The 18,974-nt window shown below is 41.4% G+C and overlaps 1 protein-coding gene across 50 annotated transcripts in view; it reads left to right on the top strand.

Annotated features, from left to right (window-relative positions):
* TTN (titin) overlaps window positions 1–18,974 on the top strand; it is a 285,454-nt gene that overhangs the window by 237,351 nt on the left and 29,129 nt on the right. For all 50 annotated transcript variants that reach the window (XM_083625041.1, XM_083625017.1, XM_083625016.1 and 47 more), the window contains 3 exons: window positions 51–17,153; window positions 17,650–17,946; window positions 18,297–18,884. In XM_083625041.1, the coding sequence (XP_083481167.1) occupies window positions 51–17,153; window positions 17,650–17,946; window positions 18,297–18,884 (17,988 nt within the window). The remainder of the gene's footprint in view (window positions 1–50; window positions 17,154–17,649; window positions 17,947–18,296; window positions 18,885–18,974) is intronic.

Below are 18,974 nucleotides of genomic sequence, written 5' to 3'. Positions count from 1 at the left end.
ATAAGGATTCCAATCAAATAAAATTTGTTGCCTTTTTTCATTATTTATAGATCCACCGGGACCTCCTTCCAACCCACGAGTAACTGATACAACAAAGACAACTGCTAGCCTAGCATGGGGTAAACCTCACTATGATGGCGGACTTGATATAATCGGCTATATTGTGGAGCACCAAAAAGAAGGAGAAGACACATGGGTGAAAGATACCACGGGGACTGCTCTAAGAATCACAGAATTTGTGGTTGCTAATCTCCAGCCAGGAGCCAAATACAATTTTAGAATTATTGCCCTCAATGCCGCAGGCGCTGGTGAACCAGCAACGATAAAAGATGTTGAAATCAGGGAACGTGAAGTAGTTCCTGATTTTGAATTAGACGCCGAGCTGAGGAAAACTCTTGTTGTTAGAGCTGGACTGACGATTCGGGTATTTGTTCCAATTAAAGGGCGCCCAGTTCCTGAAATCACATGGACCAAGGATGATATTTCACTTAAAGGACGTGCCAGTATTGAAAATACAGACTCTTTCACACTTCTCATTGTCACAGAATGCAATAGATATGATGCAGGAAAGTATGTCATGACCCTTGAAAATGCTGCTGGCAAGAAGACTGGTTTTGTAAATGTAAAAGTCTTGGATACACCAGGGCCACCAATAAATCTCAAGCCCAGAGACATATCTAAAGATACCATCACCCTACAATGGGATATGCCTCTAATTGATGGTGGTTCACGCATAACAAATTATATAGTTGAAAAACGTGAGTCAACACGAAAGGCATATTCAACCATCACAACTAAGTGCCCAAAATGTTCACTTAGGATTCCTAATTTGGCCGAAGGGTGTGAATATTACTTCAGAGTATTTGCTGAAAACGAATTTGGAATTGGTGAACCTGCCGAAACTGCTGAACCTGTAAGGGCGTCAGAGGCACCATCACCACCAGAGAGCCTTAATATCATGGATATCACAAGGAAGACAGTCAGCCTTGCTTGGCCAAAGCCCGAACATGATGGTGGTAGCAAGATTACTGGCTATGTTATTGAAGCCCAGAAAAAAGGTTCAACTCAGTGGACACATATCACAACTGTGAAAACATTAGAATGTGTGGTAAAGAATCTGACTGAAAATGAAGAATATACTTTTCAGGTTATGGCAGTTAATAGTGCTGGAAGAAGTGATCCAAGAGAAAGCAGACCAGTTGTCGTTAAAGAGCAAATGATGCTTCCAGAATTTGATTTGCGTGGCATTTACCAGAAAACAGTAATTGCCAGAGCTGGTGACAATATCAAAGTTGAAATACCTGTGCTTGGTCGCCCAAGGCCAACTATTACTTGGAAAAAAGAAGACCAGTTAATTAAACAAACTCAAAGAGTAAACTTTGAACACACTGCTTCTGCAACCATCTTAACCATTAATGAATGCACTAGAAACGATAGCGGCAGATACCCAATCTCAGCTAAAAATATTGTTGGTGAAGTTAGCGATGTTATAACTATACAGGTGCATGATGTTCCTGGACCTCCCACAGGGCCAATCAAATTTGAAGAAGTTTCATCCGACTATGTCACCTTCTCATGGGAACCTCCACTGAATGATGGAGGGGTGCCAATAAGTAACTATGTTGTAGAAATGCGTAAAACCGACAGTACTGCATGGGCTGAGTTAGCAACCACTGTTATACGTACTACTTTTAAAGCTGCTCGCCTCACTACTGGGACAGAGTACCAATTCCGTGTTAAAGCTCAGAACAGATATGGTTCAGGACCATCTATCAGTTCAGAGAATGTAATTGCTAACTATCCTTTTAAAGTTCCTGGACCTCCAGGCACTCCTCAAGTGATTGCAGTCACAAAAGATGCAATTAGCATTAGCTGGCATGAGCCTCTGACAGATGGAGGAAGCCCCATTTTGGGATATCACGTTGAACAAAAAGAACGAAATAGCATTCTTTGGCAGACCGTAAGTAAAGCTTTGATATCAGTAAATACCTTCAAATCAAGTGGTCTTACATCTGGCCTTGCCTACGAATTCCGAGTCATAGCAGAAAATATGGCAGGCAAGAGTAAACCAAGCAAGCCATCTGAGCCAGCATTGGCCCTGGACCCTATTGATCCTCCTGGGAAGCCAGTTCCTCTCAATATTACAAGACATGCAGTAGCACTTAAGTGGAAAAAACCTGAATATAATGGAGGTTTTAAGATAACTGGCTATACTGTTGAAAAAAGAGATCTTCCTAATGGCCGATGGCTAAAGGCTAACTTCGGCAATATACTAGAAACTGAGTTCACTGTTAGTGGTCTCACAGAAGATGCTGCTTATGAATTCCGTGTGATTGCTAGAAATGCGGCTGGTGCTGTTAGCCACCCATCCGAACCATCAGATGCAATAACGTGCAGAGATGAGATTGAAGCACCAAGGATCATGGTTGATGCTAAATACAAAGACACTGTGATATTAAAAGCAGGCGAAATTTTCAAACTTGAAGCTGACGTTTCAGGTCGCCCTCCACCAACTCTGACATGGACGAAAGAAGGAAAGGAGCTTGAAGACACAGCAAAATTAGAAATTAAAATAGCTGATTTCTCAACTGTTCTTCATAATAAGGACTCTATAAGAAGAGATGGAGGTGCCTACACACTTACAGCCTCCAATCCAGGTGGCTTTGCAAAACATATTTTCAATGTCAAAGTACTAGACAGACCTGGTCCTCCAGAAGGGCCTTTGGCTGTGTCTGATGTTACCATAGAAAAATGTGTCCTGTCATGGTTACCACCTTTGGATGATGGAGGCGCAAGTATTGACCATTATGTTGTTGAGAAACGTGAAACTAGCAGATTGGCATGGACAACTGTAGCCACAGAAGTTCCAGTAACAAAATTAAAGGTCACAAAGCTATTGAAAGGCAATGAATATATCTTCCGTGTTATGGCTGTTAACAAATATGGCCTTGGCGAAGCCCTGGAATCAGAGCCTGTTCTTGCAGTAAATCCTTATGTAGTACCTGATCCACCGAAGACACCTGAAGTTACAGCTGCAACCAAAGATTCTATGATTGTGTGCTGGGGACACCCTGATTCTGATGGTGGAAGCCCTATAATCAATTATATTGTAGAACGTCGTGACAGGGCTGGACTACGCTGGGTGAAATGTAACAAGCGGGTTGTCACAGATTTGCGCTATAAAGTATCTGGACTCACAGAAGGTCATGAATATGAATACCGAGTGAAAGCTGAAAACGCTGCTGGTGTAAGTGAACCAAGTCTAAGCAGTCCATTCTACAAAGCTGCTGATACTGTATTTAAGCCAGGTCCACCAGGTAATCCTCGTGTATTAGACACAAGCAAGTCCTCAATTACAATTGCTTGGAATAAGCCAATATATGATGGTGGCTCAGAAATCACAGGCTACATGGTTGAAACAGCATTACCTGACGAAGATGAGTGGAAAATTGTAACTCCACCAGCAGGGCTGAAGGCGACTTCCTTTACCATCACTAATCTAAAAGAAAATCAGGAATATAAAATCAGAATATATGCTATGAACTCTGAAGGCATTGGAGAGCCTGCTCTTGTTCCTGGGACACCAAAAGCTGAAGAAAGGGTACTGCCTCCTGAGATTGAACTTGATGCAGACCTACGTAAAGTTGTGACCCTCAGAGCTTGCTGTACTTTAAGACTCTTCGTCCCAATTAAAGGAAGACCAGTGCCTGAAGTGAAATGGTCAAGAGAACATGGAGAGTCTTTAGACAAAGCCACTATTGAATCCACAAGCTCTTATACACTACTTACAGTTGGAAATGTGAATAGATTTGACAGTGGCAAATATATACTGACTGTAGAAAACAGCTCAGGCAGTAAATCAGCATTTGTAATTGTAAGGGTTCTTGATACACCTGGCGCCCCACAGAATCTGAAGATAAAAGAGGTTACAAAGTCATCTGTGACTCTCACGTGGGACCCTCCCCTCATAGATGGTGGCTCTAAAATTAAAAATTATATTATTGAAAAACGTGAGGCAACAAGAAAAGCATATTCAACAGTTATGGCCAATTGCCATAAGACCAGCTGGAAAGTGGACAATCTACAGGAAGGTTGCAACTATTATTTCAGAGTTCTAGCTGAAAATGAATATGGAATAGGGCTTCCTGTTGAAACATCAGACTCTATTAAGGCATCTGAAAGGCCTCTTCCTCCAGGAAAAATAACTATATTAGATGTGACACGAAAGAGTGTCTCTTTGTCTTGGGAAAAACCTGAACATGATGGAGGAAGCAGAATTTTGGGCTACATTGTAGAAATGCAAAGCAAAGGCAGTGAGAAATGGGCCACATGCACTACTGTAAAAGTTACTGAAGCTGTTATAACTGGACTGATCCAGGGTGAAGAATATTCTTTCCGTGTTTCAGCTCAGAATGAAAAAGGAATCAGTGATCCTCGACAATTGAGTGTACCAGTTATTGCGAAAGATCTTGTGATACCACCAGCCTTCAAACTGTTATTCACTACCTTCAGTGTACTAGCAGGTGAAGACTTAAAGGTTGATGTTCCATTTGTTGGTCGACCCAAGCCATCTGTAACGTGGCTCAAAGATGATGTGCCACTGAGACAAACTACTAGAGTAAACGAAGAAAATACAGACAACAACACTTTGCTAACAATAAAAGAAGCATGTAGAGAAGATGTTGGACAATATTTAGTAAAACTTTCTAACTCTGCTGGGGAAGCTACTGAAATTCTTAACATTGTTGTCCTTGACAAGCCAGGACCTCCAACTGGACCAGTGAAGATTGAAGACGTAACTGCAGACAATATTACCATTTCCTGGGGACCACCCAAATATGATGGTGGCAGTTCTATCAACAATTATATTGTGGAAAAACGAGACACCTCCACTACTGCTTGGCAGATTGTTTCAGCTACCGTTGCCCGAACAACTCTAAAAGCAGCTAGATTAAAGACTGGAAGTGAATATCAATTCAGAATTGCTGCTGAAAACAGATATGGAAAGAGTACATATCTCACATCAGAGTCTGTGGTAGCCCAGTATCCATACAAACTACCTGGGCCTCCTGGAACTCCTTTTGTACCAAAAGTCTCCAGGGATAGTATGGTTGTACACTGGAATGAACCAGTCAATGATGGTGGCAGCAAGATTATTGGTTATCATTTGGAGAGCAAGGAAAGAAACAGCATACTCTGGGTTAAATTGAACAAAGCGGCAATTCCTGACACTAACTTTAAAACAACCGGACTTGAGGAAGGCCTTGAATATGAATTCAGAGTTTATGCAGAAAATATAGTTGGTATCGGCAAAGCAAGTAAAGGTTCAGAATGCTACAAAGCTTATGATCCTTGTGATCCTCCTGGTCGTCCAGAGCCTATCATCGTCACAAGGAACTCTGTTACTCTTCAGTGGAAGAAACCAGCATATGATGGCGGAAGCAAGATCACCGGCTACATAGTTGAGAAGAAGGAGCTACCTGAAGGCCGCTGGATGAAAGCAAGCTTTACGAATGTTATTGAGACCCAGTTTGCAGTAACTGGCCTAGTTGAAGATCAAAGGTATGAGTTCCGTGTCATTGCGCGCAACGCTGCAGGAGTTTTCAGTGAGCCATCTGAAAGCTCGGGGGCAGTCACAGCAAGAGATGAAGTAGAGCCACCTCGCATAAGTATGGACCCCAAATTTAAAGAAACCCTTGTACTGCATGCTGGCGAATCGTTCAAGATTGACGCAGACGTTCACGGTAAGCCGCTGCCTTCTATTCAGTGGCTAAAAGGCGACAAGGAACTAGTGAATACTGCACGCTTGGATATAAAAACGACAGACTTTGCCACAAGCCTAAGCGTCAAAGAAGCCATTCGCGTTGACAGTGGGCATTATGTATTGCTGGCCAAGAATGCTGCAGGTGAAAAGACAGCTTCCGTTCATGTTAAGGTTCTTGACAAACCTGGCCCACCTGAAGGTCCGGTTGTTGTAACAGGTGTTACTGCTGAAAAGTGTTACCTGGCATGGAAACCCCCGTTGCAAGATGGTGGTAGCGACATTTCACATTATGTAATTGAAAGAAGAGAAACAAGCCGCTTAGTCTGGACTTTAGTTGATGGCAATGTACAAACCCTTAGTTACAAAGTTACTAAACTTTTGGAAGGCAACGAATATATCTTCCGCATCATGGCTGTAAACAAATATGGGGTTGGGGAGCCTCTTGAATCTGAGCCTGTAATGGCTAAAAATCCATTTGTAGTGCCACTTCCACCAAAGGCCCCAGAGGTCTCGGCTGTTACCAAGGATTCTATGATTGTCGTATGGGAAAGACCACCCTCTGATGGTGGCAGTGAAATTTTGGGTTATGTACTAGAAAAACGTGATAAAGAAGGCATTCGGTGGACAAGATGTAACAAGCGTTTGATAAGTGAACTTCGATACCGAGTTACTGGACTTATAGAAAATCATAATTATGAATACAGAGTCTCGGCTGAAAATGCAGCTGGCCTCAGTGAGCCAAGCCTACCTTCTGTTTATCATAAGGCTTGTGACCCTATATACAAACCAGGTCCTCCCAACAATCCCAAAGCAATAGATGTTACAAGATCTTCAGTTTTCCTCTCCTGGAGTAAACCAATCTATGATGGTGGCTCAGAAATCCAAGGATACATTGTTGAAAAATGTGATGTGAGTGTTGGGGACTGGGCAATTTGTACACCACCAACTGGAATTAAGAAAACAAATATGGAAGTAGAAAAATTGCAGGAGAAGCATGAATATAAATTCCGCATTTGTGCTGTTAACAAAGCAGGAGTAGGAGAGCATGCCGACGTTCCTGGAACTATTGTTGTCGAAGAGAAGCTGGAAGCTCCAGACCTTGATCTTGACTTGGAACTGAGGAAGGTTATCAATGTAAGAGCTGGTGGCTCCTTAAGATTATTTGTTCCAATCAGAGGACGCCCAACACCCGAAATAAAATGGAGCAAGGTGGATGGTGACATCAGAGAGGCAGCTGTTATTGACAGCACTAGCAGCTTCACCTCGCTGGTTCTCGACAACGTTAACAGATTTGATTCTGGAAAATACACTCTTACTTTAGAAAACAGTGGTGGAACTAAGTCTGCCTTCGTCAGTGTAAGAGTCCTAGATACCCCAGGCCCCCCAGTGAACCTGAAAATTAAGGAAATCACCAAAGACTCGGTGTCACTTGCCTGGGAACCTCCTTCGATAGACGGTGGAGCTAAAATTAAAAATTATATAATAGAAAAACGTGAAGCCACAAGGAAAGCATATGCTGCTGTTGTGACAAACTGCCACAAGACATCGTGGAAAGTGGCTCAACTTCAGGAGGGCTGCTATTATTACTTCAGAGTTTGCGCAGAGAATGAATTTGGAATTGGCCTGCCTGCAGAAACAAGTGACCCAGTTAAAGTTGCTGAAGTTCCTCAACCTCCAGGAAAGATAACAGTGGACGATGTGACAAGAAACAGCGTTTCATTAAGCTGGGCTAAGCCTGAACATGATGGTGGAAGCAAAATTTTGCAATACATAGTGGAAATGCAAGTTAAGGGCAGTGAAAAATGGTCAGAATGTACGCGTGTGAAAGTTCTTGAAGCACTTGTTACTAACTTATCTCAAGGACAAGATTATCTCTTCAGGGTAATGGCTGTAAATGAAAAGGGTAGGAGTGATCCACGGTCCCTTGCTGTTCCAATAACAGCCAAAGATTTAGTTATTGAACCAGATGTACGACCAGCATTCCACAGTTACAGTATACAAGTGGGGCAAGACCTAAAGGTGGAAATACCAATATCTGGTCGACCTACACCTACTATTACTTGGACCAAAGATGGCATGCCATTAAAACAGACAACTAGAGTTAATGTCATCGATTCACCTAAACTTACTGTGCTGAGTATTAAAGAGGTCACTAAAGAAGACAGTGGGGCGTATGAAATTGCAGTTGCTAATGTTGTTGGACAGAAATCTGCAGCTGTTGAAATTATAACACTAGACAAGCCTGATCCTCCAAAAGGCCCTGTTAAATTTGATGAAATTAGTGCTGAAAGTATTACATTATCATGGAACCCTCCACTATACACAGGTGGCTGCCAAATCACTAACTACATTGTTCATAAGAGAGATACAACCACCACCGTATGGGAAACAGTTTCAGCTACCGTTGCAAGAACCACTCTCAAGGTGATGAAGCTCAAAACTGGATCAGAATATCAGTTTAGAATATTTGCTGAAAATAGATACGGGCAGAGCTTTGCCCTGGAGTCTGACACAGTTGTTGCTCAGTATCCCTATAAAGAACCAGGTCCTCCTGGCACACCATTTGTGACAACAGTTACAAAGGACTCTATGGTTGTGCAATGGCATGAACCAGTAAATGATGGTGGAAGTAAAATTTTAGGTTATCATCTTGAAAGAAAGGAAAGAAACAGCATTTTGTGGACAAAGGTAAACAAGACAGTTATTCAAGACACACATTACAAAACATCTAACCTTGAAGAAGGCATTGAGTATGAATTTAGAGTGGCTGCAGAAAATATTGTTGGTGTTGGCAAAGCAAGCAAAGCTTCTGAGTGTTACGTAGCGCGTGACCCTTGTGATCCTCCAGGATGCCCTGAAGCTATTATTGTTAAAAGAAGTTCAATTACTCTGCAATGGACAAAGCCAGAATATGATGGTGGCAGCAAAATTACAGGCTACGTAGTAGAGAAACGTGATTTGCCTGAAGGTCGTTGGATGAAAGCAAGCTTCACCAATATAACTGAAACTCAGTTTACCGTAACAGGCCTTACTGAAGACCAACGATATGAATTTAGAGTCATTGCAAGGAACGCCGCTGGAGCAGTAAGCAAGCCATCTGATAGTACAGGACCAATAACGGCAAAAGATGAAGTTGAGCTTCCAAGAATTTCCATGGATCCCAAATACAAAGATGCAATTGTTGTAAACGCTGGAGAAACATTCAAACTTGAGGCTGATGTCCATGGAAAGCCAATTCCCACTATTCTGTGGTTGAAAGGAGATAAAGTACTTGAAGATACTGCCCGATGTGAAGTAAGGAATACAGACTTTAAGGCCTTGATTACTGTTAAAGATGCCATACGTGTTGATGGCGGGCAATATATTTTGCAGGCCTCTAATGTTGCAGGAACAAAATCAGTACCAATAACAGTAAAAGTACTGGACAGACCAGGACCTCCAGAGAGTATTCAAGTTTCTGGAGTTACTGCTGACAAGTGTTCCTTAACATGGGCGCAACCGATCCATGATGGTGGCAGTGACATTTCTCACTACATAATTGAGAAGAGAGAAACAAGTCGCCTTGCATGGACAGTTGTTGCTTCAGATGCTGTAGCCACAATGCTGAAAGTAACAAAACTTCTGGAAGGAAATGAGTATATCTTCCGCATAATGGCAGTTAATAAATATGGAGTTGGGGAGCCTCTGGAGTCTGCACCAGTATTAATGAAAAATCCATTTGTTGTTCCTGGTCCACCAAAATCCATTGAAGTAACCAACGTTACAAAGGATTCCATGACCATCTGCTGGCATCGTCCAGATAGTGATGGTGGCAGTGAAATAGTTAACTACATTGTCGAAAAAAGGGACAGAGCTGGTATCAGATGGGTGAAATGTAACAAACGTCGAATTACAGACCTGCGATTAAGAGTCACAGGATTAGCAGAAGATCATGAATATGAATTTAGAGTATCTGCTGAAAATGCTGCTGGAGTTGGTGAGCCAAGCCAAATCACTCCCTTTTGGAAAGCGTGTGACCCTATGTTCAAACCTGGCCCACCCACTAATGCTCATGCTGTGGATACTACCAAGAATTCAATTACAGTAGCATGGGGTAAGCCTATTTATGATGGCGGCAGTGAAATCCTGGGATATATTGTAGAAATCTGCAAAGCTGATGAAGAAGAATGGACAATAGTTACCCCACAGACTGGTCTGAGAGTCAATCGCTTTGAGATCAAGAAACTCATTGAACATCAAGAATACAAACTTAGAGTTTGTGCTCTTAACAAAATTGGAGTAGGTGAAGCTGCAGCAGTTCCTGGCACAGTTAAACCAGAAGATAAACTTGAGCCACCTGAACTTGATATTGACTCAGAATTAAGGAAGGGAATTGTGGTTAGAGCTGGTGGATCTGTCAGGATAAACATACCTTTCAAAGGACGCCCAACTCCTGAAATCATGTGGTCTCGAGAAGAAGGAGAATTTACAGATAAGGTTCAAATTGAAAAGGGCCTGAATTACACACAGTTATCCATTGATTACTGTGATAGAAATGATGCTGGAAAATATATCCTTAAACTGGAGAACAGCAGTGGCTCTAAGTCTGCATTTGTCACAGTTAAAGTACTTGACACACCGGGACCACCGCAAAATTTAGTAGTCAAAGAAATAAGGAAAAATTATGCTGTACTAACATGGGAGCCTCCAGCTAATGATGGTGGGGCAAAGATAAAGAACTATGTGATTGATAAACGCGAATCAACCAGAAAAGCATATGCAAATGTGAGCACAAAGTGCAGCAAAACAAGTTTTAGAGTTGATAACCTTATTGAAGGGGCAATTTATTATTTCAGAGTAATGGCTGAAAATGAATATGGAATTGGTGTTCCAGTTGAAACTGCAGATGCCTCAAAAGCTTCAGAACCACCTTTGCCTCCTGGAAAAGTGACTCTCACTGATGTGACTCAGAGAAGTGCATCATTTATGTGGGAAAAGCCTGAACATGATGGAGGTAGCAGAATTGTGGGGTACGTTGTTGAAATGCAGCCAAAAGGAACTGATAAATGGAGTGTTGTTACTGAAACCAAAGTCTGTAATGCAGTTGTGTCTGGTTTGAGTTCTGGACATGAATATCAATTCCGTGTCATGGCATACAATGAAAAAGGCAAGAGTGACCCTAGACCACTGGCAGTTCCTGTGATTGCCAAAGATCTGACCATTCAGCCAAATATCAAACTAATGTTCAATACATACACTGTCCAAGCTGGAGAAGACCTTAAAGTAGAAATACCCTTTATAGCTCGACCAAAGCCTACTGTCACATGGGAAAAAGATGGTCAGCCTCTAAGACAGACAACCAGGTTACATGTTGAAGATACACCTACATCAACTACTTTGTATATTAAAGAAAGCAGCAAGGATGATTTCGGTAAATATACTGTGACAGTAACCAACACTGCAGGCACAGCAGCAGAACATCTTAATATAATTGTGCTAGAGAAGCCTGGCCCACCACAAGGACCTGTCCGCTTTGATGAAGTTAGCTCAAATTTTGTTGTTCTGTCATGGGAACCACCAGCATACACAGGTGGCTGTCAAATATCCAATTACATTGTAGAGAAGCGTGACACTACTACCACTACCTGGCAGATGGTCTCAGCGACTGTTGCAAGAACAACTATTAAAGTAACAAACCTTAAAACGGGTAGTGAATACCAGTTTAGAATTAGTGCTGAAAACCGATACGGAAAGAGCACCGCACTGGATTCTAAGCCAGTTCTTGTTCAATATCCCTACAAAGAACCAGGTCCACCAGGAACACCATTTGTCAGCATCGCTACCAAAGATCATATGATAGTACAATGGAATGAACCAGTTAATGATGGAGGAAGCAAAGTTCTTGGTTATCATCTAGAACGTAAAGATAAAAACAGCATTCTTTGGACAAAATTGAATAAGGCCCTCATTCAGGACACAAAATATAAATCAGATGGCCTTGAGGAAGGTCTTGAATATGAGTTCAGAGTTGCCGCTGAAAATATTGTTGGCATAGGTAAGGTTAGCAAATCATCTGAACTGTATGTTGCTCGAGATGCTTGTGATCCACCTGGCCGTCCAGATGCCATTGTTATTACAAGAAATTATATAACACTAAAATGGAAAAAACCTGAATATGATGGTGGCAGCAGAATAACTGGATATGTTGTGGAAAAGAGAGAACTTCCTGAAGGTCGTTGGATGAAAGCCAGTTTTACAAATGTAACAGAAACAGAGTTCACAGTAACTGGTCTTGTGGAAGACCAACGATATGAATTCAGAGTAATTGCAAGAAATGCAGCTGGTAGCATAAGTGAACCATCTGAAAGCACAGGACCAATTATTGCCAGAGATGAAATTGAAGCTCCAAGAGCTTCACTGGATCCAAAATACAAAGATGTCATTGTTGTTCATGCTGGAGAAACATTTGCTCTTGAGGCTGACATCCATGGCAAACCCATTCCTGATATTATATGGTCGAAAGATGGAAAAGAATTTGAAGGAGCAACTGCAAGAATGGAAATTAAGTCTACCATTGAGAGAACAACCCTCACAGTCAAAGATTGCATCAGAGTGGATGGAGGCATTTATACACTTAAACTGAGCAATGTTGGTGGCACAAAGTCTATACCAATCACTGTAAAAGTACTTGACAGACCTGGACCTCCAGAAGGTCCTTTGAAAGTTACAGGTGTGACTGCAGAAAAGTGTTATCTGGCATGGGGACCACCTTTACACGATGGTGGCTCTAACATTTCACATTATATTATAGAAAAGAGAGAGACAAGTCGACTTTCATGGACACAAGTGGCATCTGATGTGCAAGCTCTGAACCACAAAGTAACCAGGCTTCTTCCAAACAATGAGTACATTTTCCGTGTAATGGCTGTCAACAAATATGGAATTGGTGAACCACTGGAATCCGAGCCTGTGTTGGCATGTAATCCATACAAACCTCCAGGCCCTCCTTCAATACCTGAAGTTTCTGCAATAACAAAAGATTCTATGATTGTAACCTGGGGTCGTCCAGAGGATAATGGTGGTGCTGAAATTGAAGGGTACATACTAGAAAAGCGAGACAAAGATGGTATTCGGTGGACCAAGTGCAATAAGAAGAGACTAACAGACTTAAGACTCAGAGTAACTGGACTTACAGATGGCCATTTCTATGAATTTAGGGTTTCTGCTGAAAATGCTGCTGGTGTTGGTGAACCTAGTGAACCATCAGTTTTCTATCGAGCCTGTGATGCAGTGTATCCACCAGGCCCTCCAAGCAATCCAAAGGTGACAGATACCTCCAGATCATCTGTGTCCCTTGCATGGAACAAGCCCATTTACGATGGTGGTGCACCTGTTAAAGGATACATTGTGGAATTTAAAGAAGCTACTGCTGATGAATGGACAACTTGCACACCTCCATCAGGTTTACAAGGAAAGCAATTCACAGTAGAAAAACTTAAAGAGAATAGTGAGTATAATTTCCGCATCTGTGCTATGAACTCTGAAGGAGTTGGAGAACCAGCAACTATACCCGGTAGTGTTGTTGCTGCTGAAAAAATTGAACCTCCTGAAATTGAACTTGATGCAGATCTCAGAAAAGTTGTCACCGTACGTGCTAGTGGCACATTGCGCTTGTTTGTCACTATCAAAGGGAGGCCAGAGCCAGAAGTAAAGTGGGAGAAAGCAGAAGGCACTCTGAGCGACAGAGCCCAGATTGAGGCTACCAGTTCATATACAATGTTGGTCATTGATAATGTAAGCAGATTTGACAGTGGTAGATATAACCTGACCTTAGAAAACAATAGTGGCAAAAAATCTGCTTTTGTTAACGTGAGAGTGCTTGATACACCAAGTGCACCTGTGAACTTGAACATCAGAGAAGTGAAGAAAGATTCAGTGACATTAGCTTGGGAGCCCCCACTTATTGATGGTGGTGCTAAAATTACAAATTACATCATTGAAAAACGAGAAACCACAAGAAAGGCATATGCCACTATTACAAATAACTGTGCCAAGAATGTCTTCAGAATTGATCAGCTACAGGAAGGATGTAGTTACTGCTTCCGTGTCTTGGCGGCAAATGAATATGGAGTTGGTTTGCCAGCAGAAACAACTGAACCAGTTAAGGCTTCTGAACCACCCTATCCACCTGGAAAAGTTACCCTTGTTGATGTTACACGCCACACTGCTACTATTAAATGGGAGAAACCTGAGAGTGATGGTGGCAGTAAAATAACTGGCTATGTAGTAGAAATGCAAACTAAAGGAAGTGAAAAATGGAGCACCTGCACACAAGTTAAAACATTAGAAGCAACAGTATCAGGATTAAGTATGGGAGAAGAATACACTTTCCGAGTATGTGCTGTCAACGAAAAAGGGAAGAGTGATCCAAGACAGCTTGGGGTTCCAGTAGTTGCGAAGGATATTGAAATCCAGCCTTCAGTTGAGCTCCTTTTCAATACTTTCAGTGTTAAAGCTGGTGAAGATCTTAAGATTGATGTGCCCATCAGAGGAAGGCCAGTTCCATCAGTTAGCTGGAAGAAAGATGGACTGCCTTTAAGAGAGACAACAAGGGTAAATGTCCACACATCAAAGACATCAACCTCACTAACAATCAAGGAAGCATTGAAAGAAGATGTAGGGAGTTATGAATTAAATGTTTCAAACAGTGCTGGCTCTACAACAGCTTCCATTACTGTAATTGTACTGGACAAGCCAGGACCTCCAACAGCATTGCATATTGACAATGTCAGCAATGATAATGTAAGCATATCTTGGAAACCCCCAGAGTATGATGGTGGATGTCAAATTAATAATTATATTGTGGAGAAGAGAGAAACAACTACTACAACATGGAGTATAGTGTCTGCGGCAGTTGCACGAACTTCGATAAAAATAATTCGCTTAACCACAGGATCAGAATATCAATTCCGTGTTTCTGCAGAAAATCGCTATGGCAGGAGCACTTTCGTTGAAACTGCACCTGTTGTTGCAGAGTATCCATTTAGTCTTCCTGGACCACCTGGTACTCCCCGAGTAACACACGCAACTAAAGCCTTCATGGTTGTAACCTGGCAAGAGCCAGTTAATGACGGAGGTAGCAGAGTACTTGGTTATCACCTTGAGCGTAAAGAAAGAAGCAGCATCCTTTGGACTAAAGTAAATAAAACCCTTATAAGTGACACACAGATGAAGGTCACAGGCCTTGATGAAGGACTAATGTATGAATATCGTGTGTATGCAGAAAATATTGTAGGAATAGGTAAATGTAGCAAATCATGTGAGCCTGTTGCTGCAAGGGACCCATGTGATCCTCCTGGCCAACCAGAAGTGACTAACATTACAAGAACATGTGTCTCACTCAAATGGACCAAACCAGAATATGATGGTGGTGCTAAGATCACAGGCTATATTATAGAGCGGAAAGAATTACCAGATGGTCGTTGGCTGAAGTGCAACTTCACCAATGTGCAAGAAACTTTCTTTGATGTTACAGGACTTACTGAAGACCAGCGATACGAATTCCATGTAATTGCAAGGAATGCTGCTGGACTATTTAGTGAGCCATCTGAATCAACTGGGCCAGTGACTGTAAAGGATGATGTTGAGGCTCCAAGAATTATGATGGATGTCAAATTCAGGGATGTTGTTGTTGTTAAAGCTGGAGAGATCTTGAAAATCAATGCCGATATTGCAGGGCGACCCTTACCAGTAGTTTCATGGACAAAGGATGGCAAAGACATTGAAGAGAAAGCAAGAGTTGAAATTGTTTCAACTGATAGCACTACTGCAATAACTGTCAAAGACTGCATTCGACGTGATTCAGGGCAATATGTGCTAACATTACAAAATGTTGCTGGAGTTAGATCATTGGCTGTCAATTGCAAAGTACTTGATAGACCTGGTCCACCAGCAGCCCCACTAGAAATCAAAGGACTTACTGCTGAAAAATGTCATCTGTCATGGGGACCGCCTCAAGAAAATGGAGGTGCAGAGATTGACTATTATATTGTGGAAAAGCGTGAGACCAGTAGAATTGCATGGACTCTTTGTGAAGCAGAGCATCCAACAACATCCTGCAAAGTGACAAAACTACTTAGAGGAAATGAATACATCTTCAGAGTGATGGGGGTTAACAAGTATGGTGTTGGTGAACCTTTGGAAAGTGAAGCTGTCAAGGCCCTTGATCCATTTACTGTTCCAAGCCCACCTACATCTTTAGAGATTACTAGTGTGACAAAGGAGTCCATGACTATTTGCTGGGCAAGACCTGACAGTGATGGAGGTAATGAAATTTCTGGATATGTGATTGAAAGGCGTGAGAAAAACAGCCTGAGGTGGATACGTGTGAACAAAAAGCCCGTTTTTGATCTAAGGGTAAAATCTTCAGGCCTTCGGCAAGGATGTGAATATGAATATCGGGTATTTGCAGAAAACGCTGCAGGTCTTAGTCTTCCTAGTGATACTTCACCACTTATTAAAGCAGAAGATCCTGTTTTCCTTCCATCACCTCCATCTAGGCCTAAGATTGTGGACTCTACAAGGTCACATATAACAATTGGATGGACAAAGCCATTATTTGATGGTGGTGCTCCTGTTACTGGATACACAGTTGAATACAAGCTAACCAGTGAAACTGATTGGTCAACTGCTATTCAAAGCTTAAGAGGTACAGAATACACTGTAATAGGTCTTACATCAGGAGCTGAATATGTTTTCAGAGTAAGGTCTATCAACAAGGTTGGCACTAGTGATCCAAGTGATGTTTCAGAACCTCAGGTGGCAAAAGAAAGGGAAGAAGAGCCTGCATTTGATATTGACAATGAAATGAGAAAGACTTTAGTCGTGAAAGCTGGTGGCTCATTTACAATGACTGTACCTTTCAGAGGAAAGCCTATCCCTAATGTAATGTGGAGCAAGCCAGATACTGACCTTCGTACTCGAGCAAGCATTGATACTTCAGATAACCGCACCTCAATTACTGTTGAAAAAGCAACAAGGAATGACTCTGGAAAGTATACACTAACATTGCAAAATATTGTAAGCACAGCTACTTTGACATTAGTTGTCAAAGTGCTTGACTCACCGGGACCTCCATCTAATATCATTGTAAAAGATGTCACAAAAGAATCAGCCGTGTTATCTTGGGAAGCTCCTGAGAACGATGGAGGTGCTCCTGTGAAGAACTATTATATTGAAAAACGAGAAGCAAGCAAGAAAGCTTGGGTCACTGTAACCAACAATTGCCATCGTCTTTCCTACAAAGTTACCAATCTGCAAGAAGGTGGAATTTATTACTTCAGAGTCTCTGGAGAAAACGAGTTTGGTGTTGGAGTCCCAACTGAAACAAAGGATGGAGTGAAAATAACAGGTTTGTTCTTTAAAATATGTTCATTATATATGCATGTGAGTGCATACACATGCACACTAATTGTTCACAGGACTTTAGTCTTAATGTGTAATGCTTATATTACTGTTATGAATTTATTGTAAGGCAGTAATCAAATTTTTAGGTGTCTTGAAAACACCTAATAACTCTAATAATATTTTAATATAGGCATGCAAGATAAAACTTCCCTATTTAGGGATGTTTTAGGGAAGTTTTTAATGTTTAATGCTGTGTTGTGTTTTTAATATCCGATTGGGAGCCGCACAGAGTGGCTGCGGAAACCCAGCCAGATGAGCGGGGTATAAATTATTATTAGTAGTAGTAGTATTAGTATTAGTATTATTAAAATGTACTGCTTTCCTGTGGAAAATATGTGCTTGCTGAATACATTAAAATTAAGTGGAATGCATATGACACATTTGCTCTCGATTCATCTTCTATTTATTCATTTATTGACCATCTTCTCTTTATTTTTCAGAAAAACCAAGTCCACCCGAAAAACTGGGAGTATCAAACGTTACTAAAGATAGTGTATCTCTTGTGTGGCTGAAGCCAGAACATGATGGAGGAAGCAGAGTTGTCGGCTATCTTGTTGAAGCCCTAGAGAAAGGGCAGCAGAAATGGGTCAGATGTGCTGTAGTCAAGACAACTCATCATATTGTCCAGGGTCTCAAGGAGAATGCGGAGTACTTCTTTAGAGTATTTGCTGAAAACCAAGCTGGTCTAAGTGACCCCAAAGAGCTTCTTCATGCCGTTACAGTTAAAGAACAACTAGGTATGTGGAAATGGTGCATTCTCCTTGGAATCACCTCGGTGACACTGATGGCAATTTGGCATTTGCTAAAAACTTTATTCTCCCAGTCCTTTGCTGCATGTTGATACCAGTTGAATCATAATAACATGTCTGTTTTGATCTAAAGTTGACTGGTATTTTACTTATTCTTTAAGTTTTGATGTAATTTTAATGTGTGTGTGTATACTGCCTTGTGATGTTTACATGAAAGGTGGTATGGAAATAGTTTTAATTAATAAATAACGAATAGTTAGCATAGAGCTCATACAAATTGATATGAAAATGCACTTGAAAACTATTGTTTTTAACATTTTGCAAATGTATTTTTTCAGAATCTCCTGAAGTGGACATGAAAGGTTTCCCGAACCACACCGTTTATGTAAGAGCAGGTTCAAACCTAAAGGTAGAGATTCCAATTTCTGGAAGACCATTGCCAAAGGTGACTTTATCCAGGGACGGCATTCCTCTCAAACCAACGATGAGGTTTAACACTGAAACCACAGCTGAAAGTGTCATCGTTAATCTCAAAGAAAGTGTGGCTACTGATTCTGGTAGATATGACATCACAGCTTCCAACTCCAGTGGAACTACTAAATCTTTCCTTAAGATTGTTGTCCTAGACAGACCAGGCCCTCCAGTTGGTCCTGTTGTTGTAAGTGATATCTCTGAACAAGGTCTTACCCTTAAGTGGGAGCCACCTCGTTATGATGGCGGAAGTCAAGTTACCAACTACATCGTACTGAAAAGAGAAACAAGCACTGCTGTGTGGTCTGAAGTGTCTGCAACTATTGCTAGAAACATGATTAAGATCACGAAACTTACAACAGGAGAAGAATATCAATTCCGTATTAAAGCAGAAAATCGCTTTGGCATAAGTGACCATATTGACTCAGCATGTATAACTGTTAAGCTTCCTTACAGTAAGTGACTTTTTGTTTGCTCGTTTTCTGAGTTTTTCAGGCATTTATTATGATTTATATTTATTTATTTATGATTTATTAACCTGTACT

Source organism: Podarcis filfolensis, assembly GCF_964270895.1.
Source record: "Podarcis filfolensis genome assembly, chromosome: 1".
Taxonomy (NCBI): domain Eukaryota; kingdom Metazoa; phylum Chordata; class Lepidosauria; order Squamata; family Lacertidae; genus Podarcis; species Podarcis filfolensis.
Note: the sequence above shows the minus strand (reverse complement) of the source record. Positions and strands in the feature narration are given on the sequence as shown.